Consider the following 10,629-nt stretch of genomic DNA (forward strand, 5'->3'; position numbering starts at 1 on the left):
TTAATGAGAAAGAAACAAAGACACCCAGGAGGTTGACTTTGCAGGATTAGTAAGTGATGGGATGGAGTGGGGAGGAAGGGTGCATGTCTGCCCTGAGGAATTGCATGAGACAGTGCTGGGAAGAGGTCCATGCTAGGGCTGAGGAAGACCTCTTTCACAAGCTTTCAGTCATACCATGCTGCTGACTAAGGACCCCATCACAAAGCTTATCATATTTCAGCTGCAGAACGGTGTGAGGATCCAGACACCCGATGAAACCTGGGCACAGGCTTCTGAATCATGGGCTCAATGTAGTAACAGAAGGTTTAGGGTAAATTAGACAACTAATCACAACCACAAAGTTGACTGAACACACTGTCCTAGGTGCTAATGATATGAAAATGAAAAATGCAAGATCTGCTTACATAAACACTATTCTATGGGGACATTAAATTAGCAAGTTCTATAGTACAGAGTAAGAAGACAATGTTCTGGAGAAAATTAAATGGTTATAAAGTAGTGGCTTTTTTGAGAAGTATAATTTCACACCCAGTAGTTGGTGAAGGGCTGATTCACAGAGAGGGTACCATTTCAGCAAAATGTTAGAGGAGGTGAGGGGATAACCTGTGAGTAAAGAAAGGATAATGTCCATGCAATGGGCACAGAACATGCAAAGGCCTGGGGGTTAGAGCTCTTTGCAAACTTGAGAAGCCAGAAGGTCAGAGTGACTGGGCCTAGCTTATAAAGAGGAGTTTTATAAGCAAGGACTTAAGTCTCTACTCGGAGCCCAGGGAAAGGAGCTCAGGGAAAGGCATGTAACTCTATTTCCATCCGTAGGAAGATGTAATCTAATGGAGTGCATCCAAAAATGATGCAATGACTAACAAGAAATAACCTATAATTAGGTAAGAAGTGGCATGATTCAAAGCTAATACTATTCCTGCAGAGATAGATAAATAAGGATGAAAATAAACAGGAAACACATCCTGTCTGAGGAGATGCAGTCCCTGAAGATAGGATGAGATTAGAGAAATGCATGAGAAGCGGCCATGCATTCTAACTATGTAATATCACCTCCTATTTGTTTGGTATTGTACTGAGTAGTACATTAAAAACGCTGCAGAAAAAGACTAATAAGATTCTGTCCTCACAGAGATGAAGTTAAGCAGAGCATCAGATGCAGATAGAAAAATAGAACTGAGACACCCCAGGGCCAGCATTGAGCTTGGACAGCACCAGCTCAGAGATTCTGGTGCTTCAGTGGGACTTGAGGGAACACTGTAAGGTCTCATGTTGGTGACTATAGCAGATTAAATGTGCACTAGGGCCCAGTTATGCCCAGTGTTCCCAAAAGTTTTCCCAGAAGACTGTGATGGTCATCTAGAGGTTGGGGAACATTTACCAAATACAGGCTGCTTTTACAGGATAGGGAGAAAGAAAGCTAGAGAAGGTAAGTCATTTAAAGGGCAATTTTATTAGATATGGCAACAGTATCCTGAAAGGAACCGAACATGTTCTAGGGGAGAGAGAAGCATAACAAAGTGTGAAAGGGTGTTCAAAGGCAATAGATTGGGCAGAGAAGAGATGTGAACCAATGCACAGGCCAAAGGACTGAGAACCTGGGCTGATGGCGTCTGTGCTCAGCAGAGACAAAAGGAGAGCAAGCAGGTCTTCTGAAGCCCCACTTGGAGCCTCCTACTTTTTTTTTTTTTTTAACAAGATAACACTACCTGATTTATTTGGGGGAGGGCTGGAATGTTGTTTTCTTGCTATTGTTTTGTAATTTGAAACACAGGAAACTATTTCTGGCTACCTTTCCAGGAATTAGTTATGAAACTAATTTGTTTATGCCATCCTCCTGCTATAATCCACGAAGAGTTGCTATTTAGATTGGGAAATGGGTCCCTCCACTAACAGCACCAGCATTCCCTGAACATCTGTTAGGAAATGAGAACATGAAATTCCACCCCCAGCTGCACTTCCGTAAGCTCCCCGTGTGCTTTATGCACACACTGGGTTTGGGAAGCTCTGCTCTAAAGGGGTTTAGAGTTCTTTAGAATAAGGGAGGTAGTTAGAACCAGATCTGAAACAGACCACGAGTAACCAATTAGATGCTCGTGATTTCCATTGACTCAACAAAAACTGCATTGCTACCCATATCCACTTTCTTAGAAAACAAGGACTTGGCCTTTAGTGCCTAATTTCCCTATCTTCTTGAACAGAGCTAAGAGCCCTGGGACTATTTCTAGAGAAGCAACCTCACGGCAGCAGACCCAATAAAGGTTTAGCTACCCTGCAAACATCATCAGAGTTTACTAAGAACAAAAATTAGAAAAACTCATGATCAGAGCCATCAATAATAGCACATTGATCCCTACGTATGACGGGCAAGGTGCTAAATGAGTCACAAGTCTTAAAGTTATTAAGGAGAGAGGCAGTTACACATCTCTCTCACAGGTGAAGGACACAACTTAGAAAAGGAAAACAACTTCACCAAACAAAATAAATAAAAAATTATCATGGGCTGGACCTCTGCACATATTTGTAGCAGATGTGCAGCTTGGTTTTCATGCAGGTCCCCCAACAACTTGAGTGGGGGTGGGGGGTTGTCCCTGACTGTTGCCTGCCTGTCTGCAGATCCTGTTCCCCTAACTGAACTGCCTTGTCTGGCATCAGTGGGAGAGGATGTGCCTAGTTCTGCAGTGATTTGAAGTCCCAGGGTGGGTTGATACCTGGGCAGGGGATTAGGGAGTGGGCAGGCTTCTCTTTCTCAGAGAAAAATGGGAAGAAGAATGAGAGGAGAGGCTGGGGGGGGGGGAACTGAGAGGAGGGCTTCCATAAGGATGTAAAGTGAATAGATTAATTAATTAAACAAATAAATAAATGGGAAAAACCTAATCACTAAATTTTAGTAGGATTCTATTGTTTGGAAATCTAAGAAAAAAATGATAGTTTTCTTAAAGCTTTAATAATCATTATTGTAGGCAGAGTCAAAATTCTTATAAAAATAAGGTTTGAATGTTCAAGTAGAACATCTATGAAAATCACAATAAAGACATAACATAATTAACAAGATTCAAAATACTCATGTTAGGGTGACTCAAATGCTTCAAATTTAGGCCTATAGTAACATAACCCTTAGAAGCACAGGTACAGAAGTACATCTTTATAGCAGGAAATCTTTAGCTGCTACTTTAAAATTCCAGATACTCCATGGGTTTTAATGACAAATAAATATTGCAAGCTTTAGTTGCCTCTCTGAATAAAGAATGACAGCAACACTGGATATCTCAGTACATGGGGCACTATATAGTCTTTCTGTGTGCATTTTGTTTAAGCTATACACAGTCTTTACAAGTGACATTGTAAAATGGCTTTTATGTTTACATTAATTTTGTGTAGGGAGGTGGGTGTGGAGGTGAGAAAACATACGGAGGAGTCAGTTATCTCCTTCAAACATGTGGATGGATGCTGGGGCATGGAAGTCAGGCTGTCTAGCACCCAGACCCATATCCAGGCCTTCACTAAGATAACCACAATGAACATCAATACTAGCATAATCTCCATCTTAAGCTCCATTATTGTCACCACACATCTTTGATTTCATTGCTGCTGGAGTGGCATGGCTGTCTCTTGAGTACAAGCAAACGTGGAACGCTTTGAATGGTCTGGAGATACTAAGCATCCAAAGGTCTTTCTCTGCTAACTTGAACAGAAGGCTAATGGTTATCATCTTAACTATTACTGGGAACACCAGGCCCCACGGTCAGTAAAGGAACTGAGTGGCTACAGTCAATTCCTGGTGGATTTAAAGGCACCTATTTGTAAAAAAAAAAAAAAGCAACTGCAAACAAAACATTCAAGAGGAACCAGAGACCACTGAGATTTCTCCTAATTCTGAATTATTTGTTATTACATTTCTTTAGGAAGAAGTTGTCTTTTTAATTTCTCAGTACTTTTTAAAAATGTGAATACTCTAGAAGGAGAGACAAGTACAAACATAAGACACATACCGCTATGTTACTTCCTATGTCACAGGCTTTTTTTTTTCTTTTGCAATGACCCATTGAAACGTATTTCTTTAAACCCGTTTGTCTGTGTCATGTAATCTTTATCCAAAACTAAAATGAGAGCCAAACTCACCTATTTCTTAGTATAGTGGCAATACTTAGGTTCCTTGTAGCCCAGAGAGTGGAAAGCTGTGATCTGCTTATACTTCTCAGACCTTGTTCAGGAATACCTCCACTAAACTGATTCTGTAAATTCCCCTGGCATCCTCTCTTTATGTAAAAGCACTGTTGCTCTGCGGGGTGTTGTGTAAATGTGTGAGTGCCCTCAGAGAGCTCAACCCAATTCCCACAGAAGCAGTCCCAGCCAACTGACTGCTCCCAAGGAACTCTCCAAGGCTCCAGGATGTGGACGCAGGAGACAGAGTTCCTGACGCAGCTTGGGAGTTGTGACGCCTCAACCGGAATTCCCATAGTGGCCCCCACACCATTAGTGTGGGGGGCAAGGCAGAGAGGTTCCTTAACTCAACTTTTATAAATAATCTTTACATTTATAACAAAAACAAACTCGAAACCAAATATAAACACAACAACGAAAAATGTGCCCAGCTCTCCAACAGCATCTTCCCTACCAGTGAATACAAGCTTCAGTAGCGGGCAATTCAGCAGGAAACAAACCCAGGGAACACCACTTTCTAGATCCGCTGATCTACAAACAAAACCCACCACAGTGATCTAGTTATCAAATCAATGCCACTTCCTTTCGTGGCCACAGTTCAAAGAGCAGTTTTTTCTCTTCTTGAGAACCAAGTAGCTGGAGTCCCCAGATAGATTGGTTGACGACATCCAGCCCCCCTCGCTAGCCGCAAGGCCTCCAGGGACCAGCTGGGCTATGGTTATCTCCATCCCACAGATTCCCAAGTCTCACTATGGTCCTCATTCCACCCGGTTGCCTTGGAGCCTCACGCCCTTCCCCGCTCCTGCTCCACAGCCCGGCCGTACTTGCATCTCCCCATCCGGGATCGCCACCCCAAACACCGGGATTGTGCGGGGACTGCTGGTCTTCGTCCTTCCGCCCGCTTCGGCGGCGTCGGCCGCCGCGGTGGAGGCCTCGGCGGTGGACATGGCTCGGGTGGGAGCCTGAGGTCTTAGGTGCGTCCGCAGCCACGGGACCACGAGCCCTGGCAGAAAACACGCTGTGCAATCTGAGCTAGGGAGGAGAAAGACCCAGAAAGTCCAGTCGTGACCCCCGCCACAGCCACATAGCGGACACCCAACTGCTGTTACTGCCCACAGGAGAACCAAGGCACCTAGCGCGCTCCAGTTGCTAACACAAGCCCTAGCGTTGCTAGGGGCGGGGCCTACGGAAGCTGGGAGAGCCAAACTTCACCAAAGGAGAGTCTGCGGATGTGCAGCGCGGGAGACAAAGGAGAGCAGTGATTGAGACCGCGGTATGCACCTAATGTTTCAGTCTTGTAGCGATGGCCCTTGCTTAATAAGTGTCTGTGTGGGGCGGAGGAGTAAGAGCTGGCGGTGGGATGCATTCAGACGGATGTGATTAGCATAATGTTGAAAGCCTAGCACTTTACCCTTTCTCTAGAGATAGGACCAGTCAGTGTAGCTTAAATTTCCAGGATTTTATCTTTTGTTTTTTTTGTACTTTAGTGGCCTCACTGGACAGTTAGACAAACAAAGAAGGCATCGTACAGACTTTTGAAAATCTTTCGAGCAGTACAGTGGTTGGGTGTCTAGTATGGCCTGGGGTGGAAAGTTCACATTTTGCAACCAGAGAAAAACTCTGAAATTGTTCGCGAGATGGGTTCTTCTACTTGGCAAGTCAACAGTCCAGCATTGTAATAGTTTTTCTACGATGGCATATATTTTATTCATTAGTAGGTTGATAAGCAATAGGGACAGAAGTTCTCAAACACTTCATACTCAGTCACCTTGTGATCTTTTGAGAGCACAAACTGCATGCCACCATCTTCAGAAGGCTCACTGTCTATGCATACAGCCTGACCTGATCTTTCCTAGGAAATCTGTATTTCTTCTGTTGTTTTGGATGCGATGCTGTGTGCATGCTTCTTTTTTTTTCTCTCACTGTATAGTTGGTGGTATTTATTGATGAAGCAGCCCAACCATGTTATGCTACTAAGACTAAGGCAATTAAAGGAGATTTGTACATAGCCACTAATCTGCTCACTTGCTGAGCAAGGGTGTGGCTGTGTGTCCCCAACCTGCGAAATGCTGCTGATGTGGGTAGGCGTGGTGTGAACACATCTGGTTCTGGTTTCCCTTTATAGTGAGTTCCCACGTGATGCTGATGTAGTTGGTCTAAAGGCCATATTCTTGGTCCTTCTAGTGAATAGCATAAGTAGGTACTCAGTAAGTAAGTTCATTAAAATTTCAAGATTAGATTTTAAGGTAAAATGAAACCATTTTGTAAATTATTCAGATTAAGCATTCTAGATCCTTACTACTCAAAGTAGTTTCCATGGACTTCCTAACTGCATAGCCATTAGAGGCTCGTCAGGAATGTAGAATTCTGGACCTCCTGGTGTAAATACTGAATCAGAATGCCCATTTTAACAAGTGTTCATATAAAACTGAGATGCTTGCCGGGCTGTGGTGGTGCACGCCTTTAGTCCCAGCACTTGGGAGGCAGAGGCAGGCGAATTTCTGAGTTCGAGGCCAGCTTGGTCTACACAGTGAGTTCCAGGACAGCCAGGGCTCCACAGAGAAACCCTGTCTCGAAAAACGAAACAAAACAAAACAAAACAAAAACCTGAGATGCTCATGTGTGTATATTCTTGTTATTATTGTTTTGGAACAGTTTTACTAAAGTTAGCTATCTCAAAAGAAAAACACAGGAACAACTGGCTCTGGTTAGTTCTATTTGCCAATTGACTTGGTGTCAATTATTTGTTTTATTGCATTTTCTCCTTAGAAGTACATCAGGGTTTAAGTTTGTAAGAGCTTTGGCTGTTTAAATGTGTGGATTTAATTTTAATTACTATTCATTGATCCTTGTATATGATAATGCAGGTGGACACAAATGATAAAAAGATTAATTAACTCCTGGGATGTTCAGTTACCTCAACAAAAGATCAATTAATAGTAGAGAAGCGTGAGAAATAAGGTCTACCTAGAGAATAGGAATGTTTTAATGTTTCAATATGTTGGCCATCCTGCAGAATGTAACATCATAAAGATATGGATCAGTGCTTCTTAGCAGCGCGTGTAGATGGAAAACACAGTTTTTATATATATCTAAGTACAATTTGTATACATTTGCAAGTGATGAAGCTAAACATAGACTTAAATAAATAAAGTCAATATTAACGTAATTCTCCCATTTTGTTTTTCACCCCACTTCATTAGTATGTTGGCAAAATAGCACTTATTCATCATCATGAGTTAAGAACATTTTGTAAGTATTTTAAGTTACATAATGAATTTAATTCTCTCTAAACAAATGCTGCTGATCCTAAGTGTCCAAACAAAGATTATTACCTGCTGAGACAAAGTAGTTTGTTTTAGGGAACTTTTATAGCATTATATTAAATATTATTAATATAGTGGGTTAGCTTTTGGGGAAATTTCTAGCAGAAGAAATACATATAATGCTGGAATTTAATTTACTCATGTGCTTTAAGCACTCTTTCATATTGACTTGGAGTTGCTTACAAACTAATCACCTCTGACAGAACCGCTCATGAAAACGTACGCATGATAAATGAAACAGAAAAGACTCGTACAACAGCTACCCCAGAAGTCGGTTGCTCAAATCAAAAGCGTATCAGCAGTAATTCAGATTCCAAGTAGAAGGCAGGGGAACCGTTCATATGTAGACAAATGAAGTATGCAGTCACGGAGGAAATGAGTTTACAAACACCAGACAAAAAAAGCAAAAGCAAAACAAACAAAAGACCTGCTTCCACCAGATCAACTCTTCAGCTTTTGACACAGGAGTATCCCTGTGAAGTGAAAACATTCCTGTGCATCTAGAACTATCAACTATGTACCATGCTTACATGGTAGAGGGCCCTAGGAGGGTCTAGGACCCTAGATGCAGGTCTTTATTGCAAAGTAGGATTCACTAGACATGCTTATTCCAATGACGTCATTTCTCGAGTTGTAGAAATAACCTCACTTGTTTGGATTCCAGAGTCTGTGCATTTGTTATTGAAGTCTGCAGTAACAAATGCCATGGATCAGGTAGCTTAAAAACAAAGCTTTTCTAATAGTCCTGGGGGCTGGAAAATCAAGACCAAGGTTTTGTGTAGAATTTTTTTCTTGGCTTGCTATTTTCTTCCCTTTTCTTCATGTGGCTTTCCTTCTGTCCATGTCTGTTTTCTACTCAAAAGGATGCCAGTCAGTCATGTTGGATTAAGACTCACCCATTTGCTCTTGCCCCAGTGATCTCTTTAAAGGCCAGTCTCTGTAGACAGTCATTTTTTGAGATGGTTGGGGGTTAGGACTTCACCATACAAGTTTTGGAAGACACAATTGAGTCCATAATAAATCTCACCATCTTTTAAGTTGAAATAAGAACTCTTCTGAACAGACTGAAGAACACACTATGTTTAGTTAAAGCCAGATTAGTCTTCTCACCTGTAGAACACTGGTAATTTCCAGTGTCTGTCAATTGCAGCGATGCTACTTTAGTCTCTACTTCTTTACACTTGTTCAGTATGAATCTGTCCCGGAGCCTCTCAACACAGTCTGGATTTCGAGCTTGCGAGGTCTTATGCTTACAACTACAAGGCTCACTTTGTTTCATACTTCATTTGCCAGTCAACAACTCCACTTGTGCTTCCCTGTCTCTGCAGCACTTCATAAACACGCAGCAGGTGTCACTTTACATGGGACTATTATTCCTGGGAAGGGGAAAGGAAAAGAGTAGGTGTTGCTAAACCTGGCTTTGCACAGGTCTAGTTAATTGCTTGGTTTTCTAGCAATGAAGGTCTAGCATGAAGGTCTAGTTAATTGCTTGGTTTTCTAGCAATGAAGGTCTAGCATGAAGGTCTGCTGAACTGCATTTTGGAACAGTCCATCTGGAGGAAACAAATGGAGAATAGCTCTACTAGAGCGATTTTATGTTGTGTCTCCTCAGTCAGGGTTTACCCTTGATCTGGCCTGCTGTATCAGGAAAATAAACAGCCATGTACTGCGTGTACCATACTTAAAATACCTACGGTAAAAAGTTACTTATTGTTTGCCTGTAACTCAGACTTGACTGAGAATCCTCTTCTGGTAGTCTTGTCAGAATACACACTCAAGCATCTTCATGCAGATCCACACAGAGTCCATTTCTCCCGCTCTGCTGTATGTATGGGACCCCTCCACACGAAGCAGTGTGACAGCGGAAGTGGCAGCACCCTAGCAACTTCTCCTTAGAAGGACAGAGCAGCTCTGGACCACTGGCCAGGAGGCAAGCCAAGAAGGGGAGACAGCGATGGTGAGCGACATGAGGTCCAGGCAGTAATAAATAGGCACAGAAGAGAGAAATGGTGTAATTTTCTATAGAAATGAGTCGTGTCTCTTTAAATATCTGCTATAGAACAAACTGTATTAGACACTGGACACTTAGCAACACATAACACTATATTCCTGTCTTACAGAATAGCTTAAATATTGTAGGTATCCTCATCTAAAAATGCCCAATAAAATGAAATAATTGTCATTAAATAAAATTTTCCTAAATGACCACTTCTGTGAAAACAGAGTTCCTACCCAAGCAAAGCTATCAGTTGGATTGCTTTCTGGATGCCCTTAAAAAGGATGCCCTTTTTAAAAAAGCAAAGACCAAAATATTAGATGTAACATTCAAATTATTCAATAAGATAAAAAAAGCAAATTAATAAAATGTTAAATAATACCTTTAATTGAAATGTTTATAAAGCAGATCTATGAGAATGACATAAAATATGGTGTATAACTTAACAGCAACTTGTTCCAGGATAGAGGCCTTTAGCAAAAATGAATACAAACACAAAAAATAGAAGTCAATTCAAAATAGCTAATGAAAGATGGAGACAAGTATAATTAATTAACAGAATATCAATTTTAATATAAATTGTGTATGATCCTTTAAAATCTTTTAAAATTAAGGATTATTACAATCTAACCTATTCAGGAATGTTAAATTCATATTGTGAGAAAGAACTGGCAGGGCTAAAATTTACATTTCACCGGAACATAGAAACCTAAATTTATAATGGTTTAAACACAGGAAGAAGCAGAGGCTTGTCTGTTCACTAGTCTCTCCCCAGCCTTTTCAGTGTGTTGCCCTGACCCTCTGGGGACAGCTGTTTATCTTCAACCTTATCAGCCAGACGAGGGCCCATAAAGAACACACACCAAGTTCCTTCGAGCAGAGAGAGCCAGCACTCATCCCAGGGTCACCTCTCAGTGAGTCACAGAGATTAGTCACAAGGACACCTAGCTCCAGGAGTAACTGTGAATGGCTGTCTTCAGCAGCTCCAGGGTGAGGAAGGAAAAGACCGTGAAGGATGAACATCTGTGATCTGTGAAAAGCCTCAGAGGGAGATCTCTGCAATCTGAAAATCGGACAAAGCACCTGCCTTTCTTTGTGCCTGTCTTGTTAACAGAAGAGTCCCTAAGCTACCAGGAAGATTCC

General features: G+C 41.7%; 1 protein-coding gene across 3 annotated transcripts in view; it reads right to left on the reverse strand.

Moving 5' to 3' along the window:
• The window catches only part of Cfap69 (cilia and flagella associated protein 69), a 67,020-nt gene extending 61,698 nt beyond the window's left edge, over window positions 1–5,322 (reverse strand). The window contains exon 1 of one of the 3 annotated variants that reach the window (XM_034519524.2): window positions 4,989–5,322. In XM_034519524.2, the coding sequence (XP_034375415.1) occupies window positions 4,989–5,111 (123 nt within the window). In that variant the 5' untranslated portion in view covers window positions 5,112–5,322. Of the gene's footprint in view, window positions 1–4,122; window positions 4,390–4,988 lie in introns of those variants that run through there. The other 2 variants (XM_076913088.1, XM_034519525.2) reach the window with 2 other exon arrangements.
• Window positions 5,323–10,629: the final 5,307 nt, after the last annotated feature.

This window comes from Arvicanthis niloticus, chromosome 15, assembly GCF_011762505.2.
Source record: "Arvicanthis niloticus isolate mArvNil1 chromosome 15, mArvNil1.pat.X, whole genome shotgun sequence".
NCBI lineage: Eukaryota > Metazoa > Chordata > Mammalia > Rodentia > Muridae > Arvicanthis > Arvicanthis niloticus.